This window comes from Phyllopteryx taeniolatus, chromosome 4, assembly GCF_024500385.1.
Source record: "Phyllopteryx taeniolatus isolate TA_2022b chromosome 4, UOR_Ptae_1.2, whole genome shotgun sequence".
Taxonomy (NCBI): Eukaryota; Metazoa; Chordata; class Actinopteri; order Syngnathiformes; family Syngnathidae; genus Phyllopteryx; species Phyllopteryx taeniolatus.
Genome location: NC_084505.1, coordinates 32,597,052 through 32,616,065, shown reverse-complemented (window position 1 = coordinate 32,616,065; position 19,014 = coordinate 32,597,052). Strand labels below are relative to the sequence as shown.

At 41.3% G+C, this 19,014-nt stretch overlaps 1 protein-coding gene across 4 annotated transcripts; it reads left to right on the top strand.

Moving 5' to 3' along the window:
- The first annotated feature begins 526 nt into the window (after window positions 1-526).
- On the top strand, window positions 527-17,632 carry ern2 (endoplasmic reticulum to nucleus signaling 2). 4 transcript variants are annotated; one of them, XM_061771795.1, is made up of 24 exons: window positions 532-797; window positions 2,079-2,196; window positions 2,283-2,316; window positions 2,397-2,469; window positions 2,537-2,609; window positions 3,093-3,215; window positions 3,296-3,397; window positions 4,623-4,682; window positions 4,758-4,992; window positions 6,152-6,230; window positions 6,387-6,534; window positions 7,276-7,418; window positions 7,505-7,684; window positions 7,781-7,925; window positions 8,376-8,480; window positions 8,556-8,646; window positions 8,721-8,910; window positions 9,012-9,108; window positions 10,549-10,748; window positions 10,838-10,910; window positions 11,881-12,008; window positions 14,054-14,177; window positions 16,718-16,785; window positions 16,863-17,632. In XM_061771795.1, the coding sequence occupies exons 1-24, from the start codon at window positions 732-734 to the stop codon at window positions 17,043-17,045; spliced, it is 2,838 nt and encodes a 945-aa protein (XP_061627779.1). In that variant the 5' UTR covers window positions 532-731; the 3' UTR covers window positions 17,046-17,632. The 4 variants fall into 4 exon arrangements, 3 of the variants coding, with proteins under 3 accessions (XP_061627780.1, XP_061627779.1, XP_061627778.1); XM_061771794.1 differs by having other exon boundaries at window positions 534-797; window positions 10,838-10,985; XM_061771796.1 differs by lacking the exons at window positions 14,054-14,177; window positions 16,718-16,785; window positions 16,863-17,632 and having other exon boundaries at window positions 527-797; window positions 10,819-10,910.
- Window positions 17,633-19,014: the final 1,382 nt, after the last annotated feature.

Below are 19,014 nucleotides of genomic sequence, written 5' to 3'. Positions count from 1 at the left end.
TAAAAAAATCAAGACGTCTATCTTGTTGGCGAGTCCACTACCTAAATTAAGCTTTTGCCACTATTCTTAATTTATTTAATTTATTAAGCTGTATCTGTAATGTTTTTCGAAACAACTATATGAATGAAATTTACAGGGAATTTAAGGACTTTATCTGGCTCAGGAAATAGCAGCGTTTTGACGACAAACATTAACATTCAAAATCTTTGTTGTACACGAATGAATGTTTTTTCTATCTATCAAATTCTGAACTGAACAAGTCCAAACAAATCGTTGTGAAAGAATATAATGTGCGTGGGTCAAGGTGCGGTCACAAAAGTGCAGAATGAGCCCCTCCACCGCTTTCGATTGCACAAAACGAGCCACACAGACGCGCTGTGACGCTGTCAACTGCCCCTTGCTGCCTCTTTCCACGTGTTCCCATTGGCTGCGAGCACCTTGTCACTCAAAACGGGCGAGGAAAAAAAAGGAAAACAAAGCAAGGTCCCTCCCACTTGTTGATGTGACATCACTGATTGGGCCCCAACACGGAAATAACGTATTTACTGTTACGTTGCTGTTAAGATGAGTTCAAAATGAGCCACACAGACATGTCCTCCTCTTGTGATGTTATTAGACGGACGCCTTGAACCCACGCGGACGTGTGGACCCCCGCGCTGGCACTTCGAGGGAAATTTGGAGCTTTGCTTTTGAGTTGGGTTGGTAGCGTCGTGGAGGAGGAAGTGGGTGTTATGGGGGCTTTGTGGCGCCTGCTCTTGAGCCTTCTGCTACTCTCGTGGGAAGTCAGAATATCGCAGGTGAACTTTTTTTCAGTTTTACATTCTTTGATGTTGTTGTCATGAGTGTCGTGTGGGGGCGACTGTTAACGACTGAGTGGGGGGCGTCAACCCTTTGGCTTCTGTCGCTAGTTTCAGGCTACACACTTCAAAGTTGTTGTGATGGATTATTGGATTGAACGCAATTTATCATTTAAAAAAAATTGGAATAACGACAAACACCCACTGTGTTTTGTAGTTGTACATACATTAATTATAGTAAACAAGAACATTCACATTTAGCTATTCACAATTTCACCTATTCTTCTTCTTATTATTACGTTATATTGTTATTATAGCTATATTATTATTATACCTATTATATATTATTATTATTATATGTTTTTGTGTGTGGAACCTATCTTCTGTAATATGCTGAAAAATTCAGCTCTTCGCGGCTTTTGGGCGTTCCATGTACTAGTCTACTTGACAAGTTTATTAGTTTAATTCTATGACCAAGCACCTAACTAGTTCAATTCATTTCATGACCAATGCTTATTACTCAAAACACTTGTATCTCAAATCGTCTATTCCCTTTGAATCAGAATCACCTTTAGAGTCATTGAGCAACGAAAGGGGAGCAGTAATGTGGTAATGCTGATAAAATGACGATTGTGCAACTGGTGCAAGCAATTTCAAGTGATTATATATTGTGATAATTGGGATAACAATGACAACTGTGCAAATGGTGCATGTAAGTGACCAGTAGTCATCAACAACAGCTATGCAAATAAGACAGAGCGACGAAGCTACGAGTGCGGTGTTAATGTCCCAACAGGGATGTAACACAAGATGGCGCCAAAACCCCGGATAATCGGAAAGTAGTAATTTGTGTCAATGAAGTACCGTATCTTGACTGTTTAAGATCTTGGTATGTTGGGGAGGAGCTAGGTTTAGCCTGGGTTGTCAGTCGTATTTAGTTTATTTTTAAGGTTTAATATTAGTTTTGAATGATATTAAATGTTTTCGGATCATAGTTTATGGTATGATTAAGGTTTAAACTATTAATATAAGCAATTATAAACATTTCAGTTACACGCATTTTTTCGCTATTCTTAGCAGGGTCTGGTCCCTGTGCTGCTCAATTGTGTAGATGACACTTGTCACCCGGTTGCAGGTAAACATGGGAGGGGTGAAACACTCAAGGAGGGGTGTTTGTCAGGATATCCTGCTAAATGAGGAACGTCGTATATTTTATGGAGTAGACACAAAAGACCTGACACTCCCACTCCCGCACGCTCATGTCTCCTTCACGGCCATCAGGTGGCGGGGGTCAAAGCGGTCACCCTGCCAGAATCCCTTCTGTTCGTGTCCACGCTGGATGGAAGTCTGCATGCTGTCTCCAAACAGACGGGAGACATCAAATGGATCCTAAGAGAAGGTTTGCATGTCAGGGAGTACTTGTCAGCCTTTTTTCTATACATTTTAATTTAATTATTAGGTTTTTTTAATTTTTTTTATTGCCAGACCCTGTTATACAAGTGCCCATCAACATCACTGAGTGAGTAAAACACACATGTACTAATGTACATAAGATATCATAATGTTTTTTTTTTTTTTTAATTTTCAAATTTTTTTCAGGCTAGGTTTTCTCCCGGACCCCAACGATGGCAGCTTATACATACTCGGTGGCAAGCACAAAGAAGGCCTGCTGGTGAGGGATAAAGTTCAAGATCGTGTGTGTTCAATTCGTAATGTCATCTTGGCGATGTGTTCTCCAGAAACTCCCGTTCACCATTCCAGAGCTGGTTCAGTCGGCTCCCTGCCGGAGCTCTGATGGCGTTCTCTATACAGGTGAGGTGCACACAAATGCATCTGCCCCTCCATCATCCAGACATAAAAAAAATCATTATCGAGTAGACATGTGGATCGAGCGCGAGGCAGTTGCACTTTCTGTCCCTTACCTAGGGCTTTTACGGTCTTGGAAAAGTTATGGAAATTAAAAAAACAATTTTTTATGTCCTTGAAAAGCTTATGAAAAATAACATTTCCCGTAAGGTTTTGGGAAAGTCATGGCAATATTGCGTGGATGACATTTAGGGTAATAGTTGGAGAAGTAATTGAACCATCATGGAAGACTATTCCTAAAAAAGTGTGCCCAACCAAGCTTACCTGATGTGTTGGAACTCCGTACGCATCTTTACCATACCAAGAAAGCAGAATGTATGTACGGTTACACCCCTGCCATTCATCTAGAAGAGGATTATTGTTGTCAGAGTTTACTGATACTTGTGTCACTGATGAGTAGACTTAAACAAGAATATGTTTTTTTTGCAGGCAAAAAGCAGGATGTGTGGTTTGTAGTGGATCCTGAAACGGGAGCGAAGCAAACCAGTCTAACCACGTCCTCATCCAGTTCCATGTGGGCCAACGCTCCTCTCCTCTACATTGGGCGCACAGGTCAAACACGCTCTTGCGCATGCACAAATGTTCACCGCTTATTCATCCCCCTTACGGAAGTTTTGATTTCCACTATGCAGAGTACATGGTCACCATGTTCGATACCAAGAAGCAAGAGCTGCGATGGAACGCTACGTACAACGACTACTCCGCTCCCCCCTATGATGAGAAACTCGACTACAGTAAGTGTCACACGTGCTTCAGCTTTATTAGCGACGAGCCACTCTGCCGTACATTCGTGATGGTTAACTTGTGGCCAAACGCCATTCGTAAGGCAGCCAAAAAGTAAGGTCTGTTTTCATAACACGGGCAACAATTCATTAATCACGTCTGCTCCAAACTAGACAGCAGTTGGACAGTGTAAAAACATTACCAACATTGTAGTATTAATCTTTTTTTTTTTTTTTTTTTTTCTTTAGTAGGTTAAACAAGAGCGACAAGTGGCATCGTCACTCAGCTGTTTTATCACGTGTATGTCAATACAACCGAAAGAGAACTGAAAAATAACATTTTGCAAAGTTAGCTGAACGTTAGGGCAACGTTGGGGGGAACCAAATATGTAACCAACACATAAGGTCAGGATAACTTTAGAAAGACTTACCGAGGACCAATTCACCAAAACGTGCCGTCTTAAGTAACGATGAGAGAAGTTCTGAAAACTGAAAAGTGATGAACTCCTACTACTTGGAAAAGTCATCGGAAAATGTAGTTCGTCTTTTCCAGATAATGTTTCCCGACAGCCAGAGTGCTTGTACGTTTGCATTTGGTGAGGGGGAAAAAAAAAAATGTATCATGTTGATGCAACATGGATACTTTGATTTGGGATATTAGGAGATTGTATTCAGAGCCCTGAAGCACTATTTTGTTCTCTTTCTATCGCTCTCTTCATCTGTTAATCTTATTTTATAACTGATTTTATAATGTGACAATGTCTACCAAGATGTAGCTGTGGTTTGATGTAGAGCACTGAATACAGACTACGATGTTTCAGATAATGACCTCTTTTGGAAAAAACACTTCTTTTTTTTTTTAATAAACAATTTTCAGTGGTAAAACTGAAATTAGTGTTTCATTCGGTCATGGAAATTAAGTGAACGTTTATGGAGAAGTCATTGAAAAGTCATGGAAAACTATTGCTAAAAAAGTGCACGAACCCTGCTTACCTGAGAGCGTTTGCAGTCTATTCTGTTTGCTTATTTCTCACTCTGTCTCACTCAAGAGTACTGTCCCTGCATTTAAACATACAATGGAATAAAACAATACTTAAAAAGTTTGACAGCGAGGTACTGCAGTACTTTTTTAGTACGGTACACTGTATAACCCTGCTTAGATTTCATTGAAAAACACACTTTTAGATGATAAGATACTAAATAAAAGTTAGCGTTTGTGTGTGAATTTTCCCTCCAGAAATGGCTCATCTTGTGTCCAGTGGCGACGGCCTTGTCGTCACCGTTGACAGAGAGTCTGGTAAGGACGTAATTTGTAAAACGGAGCTTTATTAACGCCTCAGCCTGAGTGAGCTTCCAGCATGATGTCCTCCAGGTGACGTGCTATGGAGTCAGGACTACGGCTCGCCCGTGGTGGGGGTCTATCTGTACTCGGGCGACTCGCTCCGGCACGCCCCCCACCTGTCGCTCGCCCTTGAGACGTTGCGCTTCCTCACCTTCTCCTCCTCCTCCTCCTCCTCTGTCACCGGCGAGCAGACGGACGCCCACTCCACTCTCAAGTGGAGCTATCAGTTTGTGAAGGAGCAAGCCAGCGCTCCAACACAACTTGTGTAAGAGTCAGACACAGACACGCACACATAGTAACACACGTTAAGTGCACCTAACAATAAGAGACTTGTAAGTCTTGCAATAACAAGTAGTAGTCATCACACAACTCGTTCTTCTTGCACATAACAGTGTTTTTATTAGGGTTCTTGTCGGTGCAATTTCAATTTTGGAAAACGGTCCATTTACAGGAATTTACAGCAACATTTGGGAATTTACTGGAATCACAGGAGGTTTGACTTTAACATCCCACGACATATTTTTTGTTCTCACATCCACACTTTATACGAATTCAGCTGACGCTCCACCTTCGCATGTCCTGTATATTTTCTAAAATCTTGCACATGAGCAAGTCAAACATGCAATTTTGTAATTCTTTGCCAATATCTTTTCATTGTTGCAACGATGAAACAAAAGAGTCCCTTTTGTATTTAACAAATATGTGTAATATACCACACATTATTTTCCAATGTAAAGGGATTCGTCAAGGAGGGTTAGATGCATTTCTTTCAAAATTTCGAAGAGTTTCTTGGCGTCTCCAAAGTCTCTGGAATTCTTTTTATCATGAATTACAACACCCTTAACATTAACACTCTGTTATCACGAGGACTGCGGGTCGCAGACTTTAGACTTGCGACTAAACGAGTGGCTACTCACTGTTGTCATCTTGGTAACACTGTAGCTACATTTTCTGACTACTTTTCAAAACAAGCGACTGGCAACAAATGGAATGACTTTTTGTGGTGTTATGAGGGACTTCTGGAAACTCCTTTCAGATCAGGTTATGTTCATTCCTCCGCGTCCAGACTGCAACGAGTGTTGCTTTCTCACAGGCACATTTTAAGAACAAGACGTATAACAAAATGTTGGCTTGGGTGTTTCATTTTACACTTAATCGGTGGGCCAGGCACTCCAGAAACAAATGTTTGTTAAAAACATTGAAAAACATTTCAAAAGTCCATTTACCAAGTGTGAAGTTTACAGGAAGGGTTGAAAACGATGTGGAACACTGCAAATGTAGGCTTTGAGCTTGATCTTTCTCCATTTTAACAGCTCACAATGAATATTTGGACAAAGTGACAGTTGTAAATATAACCCCAATTTTTAATATCTGGCTTAAAAATCCTTTTTTAACATGGATTTGTCTTCTACTGTCCCTTTAAGGCGCACGCTCTACGTCGGAAAACTGGACTCCCATCTCTATGCTTCCTCTTCCCTCGTTCACCAAGGATTCCCCTTGGTGGTGAGTTCAATTTACAAAATGTGTTTTCCGTGACCATCCGAGCCGTGTTTTGATGGCGACGCTCCCGGTCCTGCGCAACAACAGTAATATAATATCCCATCTGGTGCACATGCTGTGACGAGCCGATTCAAAGGCGAGCTCTTGTTTCCGTGGCAGCGGGGTCAGACCCTGGGCCGGATTGAGGGTCCCGAGACGGCCGGTGTGACGGTCAGCGGACGAGGGGAGTGTGAGATCATGCCGTCCACTGACGTACGCTATCCTCCCGGGAGCACGACCAGCCGGAAAAACCACTGGTTGTTAATCGGTACGCACACACCGTTAGCCCAAGCTGGACTGGACCAGGCATACCGATTGTGGAATTTAACCCTTACTTAATTGGGGAGGACATTGCACAAAAGTAATGAAAATAATTGGAAGAAATGTAATGCTGGTATTTACCACGACTAATTAGGGAAGGAAACTGCCTAATCATCAATAGTAGCATATTTTGTGTAATGTGTTGCCGACTTAAGCCAACTCAAGCGACTTCACGGAGAAAACCACAACCCGTCTGTGCCTGCCTATTCCTGCAGTAAAGTAAAAAAGGGGAAATTAGCTGTTTTAAGCCCTCGAGTAGCTCAATCTGGATTCTCAAGTGGGAACGACTTAAACAACTGTATAAAAATGCTTGCGTTGATCAAAAGTCATTTAAAAGCTTGACTATAGTCAACTTGAATTTAGGAGTTAGAACCTTGTTGAAGAGTATCAAAGATGGCGCCTTTGAGTTGGTAGCATGTTACAAGAGCCCTGCTAACTTTTCTCTATAATGTACTTTTCCACCCTTTTTTGTCATTTATTGTTCCTTGTACGTCATTTGGAGTCAAAAGTCAAATGAAGCGAGAGAGACGATTAAATGGTACAGGAGAATTGAACCAATTTTTCAGCAACAGACAAACTATCAGCTGTTAAGACACTAACTACATACAGTAGACCTAAATATCCCTAAGTGCAACTTTCTCAAATTGAATCCGCATCCTTCTAAATGTCTACATGTAATGTCTTGGAGGCCACCACGAGGTCCCACCAATAGCACACACCACCATGTTGAGGGAATTCCGAGTCAGCCTGCCGCGCTCCGGTGAAGCCGTCATCCCCCCTCGAACTCGTGCCTCGTCATCCTCGCGCACCTCCAACTACAACCAGCGGCACGTGAGTCCTCTTCCAGCGCCATTTTAGTTACTTTCTCAAGTAATAATCAAACATCTCCCGTGTTTCACGTTGCTGTAATCCTCCAGTTCTGGTCAGTCGGCCCGAGCGATGGCGAAGACGACGGAGGAGCTGGCGACAGGAGGAGATGGGAACGGTCCCAAAATCTGGCCGCCTTACTTGCCGTCTATATGACGCAGGACTGCCTGACTCCGGCTGTGGTGAGCGTGCTGCTGGGGGGATGGCTTGCATATGCCATCGTATATAATGTGAGTCACTACAATTAGACTTTTACTTGTTTACCTTATTTATTTTGTCAAAGAGCTCTCAAACTTGACCTCGTGTATCTGTATGGTTCTTAACAGCGAGCAGCCAAGAAGCTAAAAGCTCAGCGGCACCAGCTAGAGGTGGCATTTGAATCTTGTATCCAGCGCACACAGACTGACACGCCGGCAGCGACCTTCAATTCCTCCGACTCGGCACTTTCCATCAACACAAACGTCTCAAGTGGTAAGCAAGGGAAAATGTTCTTGTGTTTGCTGTCCAGCTTGGTATGCATTTATTCTGTCATTGATCCATGCGTACGACTTTATGGAACACAGGTTATCCTAGTTAAAGGGCACCGTTTGAGACACTCTAATATAAACATTGTTTATTTTATTTTAAATATTTTAGAATAAAAATATATTTTAATGAAATGAAAGGAAATTAAAATATATTCAAATTCTTTTTATTACCAAGTAAAATTACATTTTATTTTATTTTCCCCCAAAATACATACATTGCGTCACATGCACCTCACAAAGTACCAGGCAAAAAACCCCCCAAAAAACAGTTGGGGTTTTAAACTACTGTGGTGTGCTGAACTGAACTGGACCACAGTGTGGCTAAAACATAAACTGTGCTTATTTTCTTCTTTCCTCTTTCAACTGTGCTTATTTTCTTCTTTCCTCTTTCCAGACTCCCAGCATGCACCAGCAGACACTGCTTCAACTCCTTACCCCAACAGCAGTCGAGCCTCAAGTGTGGATGGTAACAGCGGAGCAGGCCACCAAACGGCCGCAGGTAGCAACCCAACTCTGTGTTATTTTCTTTCTATCCCACAGATGAGCTTGATTTATTTCTGCGCTTTTCTCTCAGCCGAAAACAGGGAGGAGGTGCACGTGGGTAAGATCTCCTTCACCACATCCGAAGCCCTCGGGCACGGCAGCTCGGGAACATTCGTCTTCAGGTGTGTTCGAAAAAGTTGCCGTGTGCGTCCACCGAGTGGTCAATAATCTCCCCTTCGTATTGCACCTGATGCAGGGGCGACTTCGACGGACGGCGTGCCGCCGTGAAGCGAATCCTCCCCGAGTGTTTTGAGGTGGCAGAGCGTGAAGTGCAGCTCCTGCGACAGTCCGACACGCACCCCAACGTCATCAGGTACTTCTGCACGGAAAGGGACAGCCTCTTCACGTACATTGCCATCGAGCTGTGTGCCGCCACCGTGCAACAGGTCAGTGTGTTTGCCCTTTCGTGACTATTTATTTTTTCTCTGTATAAAATTGTACAGTATAACTGAAGCGCATCTTTTGGATATTATTGTTTTGTCTGCAGTATGTGGAGGATCCGTCTAATTTTCCCGACCTGAGTCCGATTACGTTGTTGGAGCAGACCATGTGTGGCCTCTCGCACCTGCACTCGCTCAATATAGGTTTGTGATGACACACACACACACACAGACACGATGGCTGCATCGATACACCAAAGTTAAGATTTGATTCATATCTCGATTTCTGACAGACGGTCCAATACATGGTTTGATTATTTTTTAATCAGTCAAATTGAACGGATGAATATCATAAATAATTTTTTTACATCACTGATGTCTTCAGTGATAGTGGTGTAAATAGATCCCCGCTACCATATGTGCATACAGTTTTTCTCACTCCGGCCAGACAACCGTAACTGGAAAAAGTAGTCACCTGACACGCAGTTGGAGGAGGCTTGCTTTTTCAAATTGTCTTGAAATAATAATAATAATGTTAATTATACTAAGGTTGGTAGGATTGTGAGCGCATATGGCTATCTGGAATGGAGGCACCAACTGGGAGTTGGAAGGGGCTTGTCGCAGTTCAAATGCGACACGGGTGCTTTAAAACCTTGTATCGTGATTGACGGTTTTGAAACGCACGCACGCACACACTCACATATACACTGACCTAAGCGCATTCTAGGGTTAAAAAAAAAACAACTTGTCTCACATTCAGTGGCGTTTCAAAAATGTTAAGTGCATGCCCAAGCAACAGGTGGCGCCATAACACCATAGGTTCCTTTCAGCACAGCCCAACCACCAGATACGAATAGAAATCATTTTTTTTTTTCTTCTTCTTTTCAATTGATTTTTTTTCTCCATTATTATTATGTATTTTTTTTTCATTAAGCATGTCTGTTCTTTGATGTAGTTTTTTTACATAAAATGTATTATTCAGGTGTAAAGCGGGGTAAACATATACTGATTTTTAACAGCTTCACCGTCTTTCAAAAATGTGAGAGACTCAACATACAGCGTGGGAAAGAAATCTGCAAGCGTGTTCTTAGTCTTCTCCACCAGACCAAAAGTCTCTCTTCTCCTTGTCATTTTTATTGTGGTGACATGGTCTACAAACACTAAACGCTTCAGCTTGCTTTCTAATTGGCTATCGTTCTATTTCAAGTTGTAATCACAGATTCCATGGCTGAGATCTAGTTTGCATTGACTATGTATGTAGGGATTTACAATTTACAAACATTTCTGAATGTGAGCTGGACCATTTTGCAAGCAGATCGGGGAGGAAAAGTTGTCCTTAACACAACCCACTCCACAGGATAATCGCTCAGAATCTTTGTGAGATATCCGACAATTGACCTTTTGCTTACTTTAGAAGAGAGGAAACCTCCTCATGTTTGGTATGTGTGTACCCCAATTCAAGTTATTTTAGCCAATAAAGAGTTAGACAAGAAAACACAAAAACAACAATGGGAAACTCTGGGAAATAGAGAATCATACGTGTGTACTGATAGTAAAAACAAAGTTACATTTGAATATAAAGTTAACAAAACAATAAATGGCCTCCCGATGCTCTTTTCCATTTTTCTGGCTACCTTCATCCAGTCCATCGGGACCTAAAGCCTCGAAATATCCTGCTCTCCTTTCCCTGCCCGCTGGGTAGGGTCCGAGCCCTCATTTCCGACTTTGGGCTGTGCAAAAAGATCCAGGACGGTCGGAACAGTTTTTCGTTGCGCTCGGGCATACTGGGCACCGAAGGCTGGATAGCTCCCGAGCTGCTGCTGAACATTGCTGGCAGCAAACCGGTGAGTCTCACGTTTCTAACAAATTCCATGCGTGTTTCCTTTTTTCAATTTTTTTTATTGGCTAGCTCAGCGCTCTCACTTCTCCTCAGACCACTGCTGTGGACATCTTCTCAGCGGGCTGCGTTTTCTACTATGTGATCAGCGGGGGGAGGCACCCGTTTGGTGAGACTCTGATGCGGCAAATGAACATCCTGTCGGGAGAATATTCGCTCTCATATTTCATGGAGACGATACACGGTGAGGGTGGCTGGTGTGTGCTTGTGTCTCCTGCTTTGCTCCCTTTTTTGGGGGGGCGGGGCTCCCAGGCTCAAATTGTCAAAGGTTTTTATTTGTTCACTGTGCATGTATTCTTCTGCTGCACTGTGACTTTGTTTCTCTTTACATCCTGACTTCCACATGATCTCTGCCTCTAGAGAGGCCTCGGTCTCGGCACCAGTGATTGGTCTAATAGTTGGATTAAAAACGGCTTTAAGTGCCAAATACATAATTGCAAACCATATTTCACTGACTTTGCTGCTTCTCAGCTTTGTGAGTTGCATGGTTTCTATATTGTTGATCAGTTCAAGTAAAAAAAATAAAAATAAATAAGGGTCATATTCCTGATTGAATGAGAAGTCGACATTGTAAATATTAACTCCACAAATGTAATTATTTTTCATTTAGTCAACTTTCTAAATTGCAAAATGTCTTAACATATTCAGAAAAAAAATTTCAGTCACTCAAAAAATGTTATCATGACTACAAATATTTAAGATTATTTGGAAAAAATTGGCTATGGCAACAGAGGACTGACAGTGAAATTTTTAAATTTAACATGTATTTTAATGTGTGGCAGTAAAAGGATAATGTTTGTTTGAAGTCATTTGAAATCAGTCAAAACGGCATTATTATTCTTTAAGGGCCAAACGTTGAATACCATTGTAGCAAACTGTGTTTTACTAACTTTGTCACTTCAGTTTTCAGTGTTTGTTCAATGTGAAAATCTTATTAAACCATCATAGCATGTTTTTTTTTTTTTGTTGGTTTTGTTTTGTTTTAAACCCAAATATGGTCACATTTCCATTCAGCTTTTGTACATTGGAGTGTGCTGCAATTCCAGTGACTAACTTCCAGCAATGTTGTGACTCATCAGAAGATGTTGTGGCTCAGGACCTGATCGAGCAGATGATCAGTTTGGAGGCGGTGTCTCGTCCCTCCTCCGCTTGCGTGCTCAAGCATCCGTTCTTCTGGAGCCCCGAGAAGCAGCTGCTCTTCTTCCAAGTCAGTTGTGTCACTTACTCACTTTGGACTCCCTAGTTCTTGTTTGGAATATGCCAAACACATGCCGTGTTGAGTCACGTCTGAAAACTGACAACTGGAATTATTTATTTATATATATATTTTTTTACATATCTGAAAACATGTTAATGGAAATATCTCCATACGGTTTCACAAAACAAGTGAAGTCACTTTTGTAAACTGGCAACAGACAAACAATTGGTTATTTTATTATTTTGAAATTTATTGTTTACTGTCTCGCGGCACAGTCGAGCATGTGGTTAGCTCGACTGCCTCGCAGATGAGAGGTTCTGGGTTTGACTCTCGACTTCTGTGTGGAGTTGTTGCTTTCCTTCTTCTTTGCTGGTTCATTTAAGACTCTTAAGTGTCCACAGGTGTGAATGTGGGCGTGAAATATGTTTGTCTATTTGCCCTGCGCTTGACTATTGACCAATGTAGCCCACCTCTCACCAAAGTGAGCCCACCCATGACTCTAATCAGAGGTGGACAGGCAGTCACGTGAGCGTGCACAACTTCTCCGCGGCCTCACACAGAAGCAAGGTTTACAAAGTGACTACTGCAAATTTTCATGAACCCTAGTAAATGTGCTATGTGAATGCAAAATCGGAGGCTGTCAAGCCAGGTTTCAACAGATCTGATCCATAGTGAGCATTTGAAAGCAATTTGGAGTTAATAATAACGAAATAAATCTCATTTAATATGTTCATCTTAGGCTTTACACGATTCAGCGATAACCGATCACTGATCCGATCGCAAGATGGAGCAATGTCTCTATTTAAATGACCTGTTCATTTACTGTATATACTTAATTGCTAAAAAAAATTACATTTACAATAAATAATGTATCTTGGTTCATCTATTTATGCCAGTGAGGCATAGTGACAGACAGAACAAATGATAAATGGTCTTCTATTAGATGGCAGGAAGTACATGCAGTATTTAATGTATCCACTTTTTGTGACATTTTTGTTTGTTGGTGTGCCGTGAGATTTTTCAATTGTAAAATATGTTCCTTGGCTCCATAAAGGTTGGAAATCACTGCTCTAGTCAGATCGTGTATTCTAATCAGTCAGGTCAAATCAACATTACAACATGACAGAAATAATGGGTGCGAACTTACTGTAATTTAATTACTTTAAATTACATCACCCACACCGAAACTTTAGAGCATGATTCGACAGAAAGGCGGCATGTTTACGTACAACCGTTAGTGCTAGCAGTAACTTGCTAGGCTACATAACGCTTTTGTTTCCTGCTTGCAAGCCGTATCGTATTAAACATACCTCAAGCAAGCCTTAAACGAAAGTCCTCTCCTGTCCCACCAACACACGTTTCCCCCAATTTTGTCCTTATAATACAGTCGGCTCGCTCCACTCTTGTTGTCGTTGCTACGGTAACGCGTGTATCCGGTCACGTTTGAGTTGACACGATAAAGCCCAATGATCGTAAAAATGCGGTGGTATCACAATACAAGATTTTATTGCAGTAGTCTGACAGTGGAATCGTTAAAGAGCAAATTTGTCTTGTACTTTGATCCGGGCATTACGTGTTGTCTGTCCCACACCGCCGACATGTTGTTATTTTATTTTTTTTAAATAACTTCATTGGCCGTCAGATATTTACAGTACTATGTCAAAAGACAAGCGACAAGGCTAAAAATAAACTTGCTTTTGGATTCAAATGTACTGTGCGCGACGGCGACGCGGAGTAAATGTCTTTTGCGGAGCCGATCGATGACGTCATTGATCGGATTGGCGAATAATGACATTAAAGCCGATCAGCATAAAATGCTAATTATCGTCCGATACTGATCAGGCCGATAACAATCGATGTAAAGTTGAGTTCATCTGTATAGGCTGTAATTTGTCATCACACAAGACATTTAGAATTTCTTCAAATGGGAAACTGCTATTGAAATCCAGAATGTCATCTGTAACCCCTGTGAGCCAGTTTAAAATGTCACTTTCTCAACTTCTTTTTTTAATTCGGTTGCTGAGTGTGTGTTTTTTTTTTTTTTGTTCACACAGGATGTGAGCGACCGTATTGACAATGAACCAGTCGACGGCGAGATTGTGGTTAACCTCGAGAGTGAGCGCCGAGGGGTGGTCCGGACCAACTGGAGGCTGCACATCTCTGCGCCCCTGCAGATGGGTAGGATGCACATCCATACACAGCGGAACCTCCAAGGCTGCAAAGTCAAACGATTTTGTAGTTTGAATGACATTTTGAGGGGGGGAAAAAAATGCCTTAACTCCAAATACAAAAATTTGAGGTTGATGCTTCAGCAAATCTCGTAAGATCAGTGAGCATTGTTTCTCAAACCTTTTATTTCAAGTTCAGTTTTATTTAGGATAGTCCCTTGAGATGTAGTATTTCGTTTTCGAGGTAGTCCCAACACAAATACATAAAATAATGCAAAACATAAATTAGAACAGTACACAAATAGTGAAACACATTGCGCGACCACTTCCACGACCCACACAGCCCGCCCGCTCCATCACCAGCTCAAATTTAAAAAAATAAAATAAATAGTTCACACACACACACATACACATAACCACATTACAATACAGTAAAACAACTAGAACAACAGAATGCCACAGCAATATTGTATAAAGTAATAAAACAACACAAAGACAACATCAAAAACATGAACAGCTCATTCATGAGAAAATACATTTTATCTAAACATAAGAAAGTGGTGATACACTTTGAGGAAGGATGTTTATTCCAATCAGGTGGGGCTTTGAATGACCTGCAACCTGTTTCTTTATGGATTTTAGGGAGTATGAAAGATTGAGTAGTCATATGTCTAAGGAGTTGTATAGTGGATTAGGACATTTAAAGAGAAACAAAACAACAAAAAAAACAGTGAAACTGATGCCTCGATTTAATATGAAGCCGGCTGAGAGCCTCGCCTCGTACATGGGGCAGTGGACAAATCTGCATAAGGAGTTGTTTAACATACTGAGAGGTTTGAGGATAAAGTCAGAGGTGCTTTGGTAAATGACATCAGCAAAAAAAGGGTATAGGAATCAACAGTTCTGAAATGATTCTTTTCCTGACTTGAAATGAAAAACGATTGATTGGTAGAGTGAACCCAGGCACCCATAAATTATTTTACAAATATAATCGATATGCGGTTTAAAAGTAAACTCAGGGTTAATCCAGAGACGAAGGTATTTTAAATACATTTACTCTCTCTAGTGGAGTTGCATGACTAAAATTAATAAGTAACTGAGGTGAGTGTGATAAAGCATATTTTGTACCAAATACCATAGAACATGATTTTTTTTTCCATATTGAGAATTACCCTGTTTTTATCGAACCAGTGTTTGACAGGATTAAAATCTTGTTGCAAATTATACTGCATTTGAGATGTATCAGGATTGGAAGGGTAAGTAACAGTGTCATCAGCATAAAGATGAACATGACAACTTGAACACAGTTGAGCTAAAACTAATAGAAATGGAGAAGTGGACCTACTATGGAACCTTGTGGAACACCTGCACCAACTAACATTCGACCAGATTCACAACCATTGACATAAACATCCATCCATCCATTTTCTGTACCGCTTTATCCTCACATGGGTCACGGGCGTGCTGGAGCCTATCCCAGCTATCTTCGGGCGAGAGGCGGGGTACACCCTGAACTGGTCGCCAGTCAATCGCAGGGCACATATAAACAAACAACCATTCGCGCACACATTCACACCTAAGGGCAATATAGAGTTTCCAATCAACCTACCATGCATGTTTTTGGGATGTGGGAGGAAACCGGAGTGCCCGGAGAAAACCCACGCAGGTATGGGGAGAACATGCAAAATCCACACAGGCGGGGATTGAACCCCGGTCCTCAGAACTGTGAGGCAGATGTGCTAACCAGTCGTCCACCTTGACATAAACATTTTGATCCATATTGTGAAGATAAAGAGTTGAACCAGAGGACAGCATTTTGATTTTGTCCAATGTGATTATTGAGTTTGTCAAGGAGAAGATAATTGTCAACCATATTGAAAGCTTGTGAAAGATCAATGATTGCACCTATAAGTTGCAACCACAAGAAGAAGAGCTGTAGGTGTAGAAAAATAAGGTCGAAAGCCAGAGATGTTACATTAAGTGACATAATGACATAATTGACGCAAAAGTCTTGTAAAGATTTTTGCAATTACACCAGCGGGGTGGCTGAAGTAAAACTGTAATATTGTAACTTATGTAGGGTGGCTTCCTGATTGTGTACATGCTAGGTGCACGGTATTGATGTTTTTCTTTTTTTGTGTGTGAGGGCTGTTACAGACAGTAAATAAAACACTCCACACAAAATACCAGCATGTTCTTCTTTTGTAATCCTATCCATTTTAAGTGCTTTGCTGCCATTTTGTGAGGTCTGTAGGTTATTGCAATGGCAATTATTGGCAGATTTTCACTATTCATGACAACACTTGGTCCCTATCCTCCACAAATTGCACAGGTTCACTTGAGTCAACACTAACGTCTCAATTTAACCAGCTTCTGCCATCGAGTGGAAGAGCATATATTTGTTCTGCCTGTTACTAAACGTCACTTGCATGTATAGATGAACACATTATTTTTAGTTCCATAATTGTCGGACCATGATAGTTGTAAATCGCTGCTTTAAAGGTTTCACTGTATGTGCTTCATATGCCTCTTTTCCATTTCCCTCCGCAGACTTGAGACGTTTCAGGACGTACAAAGGCAGCTCAGTGCGAGACCTGCTGAGAGCCATGAGGAATAAGGTCAGCCTGCTCGGTCCTTTCGCCGAAGCTTTACACTTTGACCTCGCGTCCTCACGGCTTGTCTTTTTGTTTTACAGAAGCATCACTACCACGAGCTGCCGCCCCACGTGCAGCAGACCCTCGGCGAGCTGCCCGACGGCTTCGTGGGCTACTTCACCTCCCGCTTCCCCAAGTTGCTGATGCACACACACGCCGCGCTGCGCGTCTGTGCCCACGAGAGACTGTTTCACTCCTACTACATGCCGCCCCACGCCAAGTAGCAGTCACACCCGTCTCACTCTTCTACGTTATTGCTTTTGTAAAGCCGTTACAGTTTTTAGCTACACCTTAAGATACATTGGCTTGGTTTGTATATTTATATTTTAACAGATTTGAGAGAGAGGACTTCAGGCTGGAACCGCACATCCAGAAACGCTCACTGATATGCTGAGTTACATAATATATTGAAAGGCATCTATCACCCTGTGGTTTTAAAGAGCGTCCCGTCGGTATTAATAGTACTTGTTGTAGCAACCAACTGATAACGGCCTTTGTGAAGGAAAAAGCTTGTGCACTCTTAAAGGTAGCGACACTGACTGATAAAAACGTACCACGTCAAATACTGTACGTCTCCAATGATGACCACTGTACTCCACACGACGCCTGCCATTTAAAAAAAAAAAAAAAAAAAAAGGAAGTGTACTGAGCATTACTCCTATTTTATTTTATTTTTTAACTCAAAGACCGTTTTCATGTGAACTTGTTCCTGTTACTACGCACTGACTAAAGCCTTGTACTGCTGTTGAACCAATGTTGAGGGAGATCCTGATTTTCTAAATTAAATTTCTACTTTGAGTGTGCCAAAGAATTAGGAATATTTGTTGTTCTTTTTTTAAAAGGAGCCCCGCGACCCGACCTCAGAAAAGTGGAGGAAAATGGATGTATTTTTCTCATGGAAAAGTTGTCTCCAGACATCCTTCAAAACAAATGAAGTCACTTTGTACGTTGTAAACAGACAGTAAATTGTCTTTTTATTTTAAATGAATATTTTTGAGTTAGTGTTTACTACCCACGTCACTTATATACCACTTATCCGGAGGATAAAGTAAACCCCCCCATGATTATTTTCACTCCACACTTGAGAGATGAGATCATGGAAAAACATGGTTTTCCACTGAACATGGTATTTGTTTGAAATGTAAATACAATATACGCAAAGTAACAGTCTTGATTTAAAACGCAGAGGCTTTAAAAACAGCTGACATTTTAAAGACATTCTTGGCTTCTCTATTGGTACATGTTTGCATTACTGGATGTTGACCAACAGAGGACGATGTCTCACACTTTGTTAGTAGAAACAGGAGAGAGACCCAGGGTCATTTCATGACCACATCGTCAAGTAATAAACCACTGCATGTTGAAATGTTCTTTTATAAAACAACTGTGCGGGTTGCCTTTTCCCTTGTGTGTGTATGAGTGAATGTGTGGACTAATTACAGAGTTCAACAGTGGCTCCAGTCAAAAACGACCATAGGGAGCCATCATCTTAACTGAAGTCAGAAGGTGCGACACATATACACCCTCGCACAAGTCATAACAAACTGCAGTGGGGAACTGGCTTGCCATCTTGCTGCAATATCCCTCCATTAACATTTTTTTGTTTGCGTTTTTGATAAGAAAAAAAAATGGGCACTATTTTATAAAAACATGGAGTAATAACGTTTGGGATAGAATGTAAAGAATTAGTTTGCGCATCATAATTTAATGCTGCAATTCACTTCATTGTGCAGATCCTTCGGGTGTGCCCACCTTGGCCACTGGGAGGCAGCATAATACTGTACTGCCATGCAGAGCTCGTATCTCAAGTTTACGCTTGCAAGTCAAAGCAAAAAAAAAAACAAGTCCAAACAATGAAAGTCAGGTCACTCACCTCAAGGCACTGTTGTACTTCTTAAAAATAAAATGAATGTAATTAAATTCGTTTTTTATTACTCAATTTGATTTGTATGTAAGTGTATACGCAGCCTTAATGTTGTGGCATTAATCTACGTGCTTTATTTTCTTGTGGAAAAACAATGGAAATACAGTATGTTGTGTTAGTATGGTGTAAAATGCTGCACAAGAAAAAGCAAAGAACACAGTGTCCTGCCTCAATGAACATCCTTCCTTATGTTTCGCACACCACTGGGGATTTTCGTTTATGGTGATTTATTTTTGCTCTCGCCTCCTCCTTTTGCAGAACACTGCCGG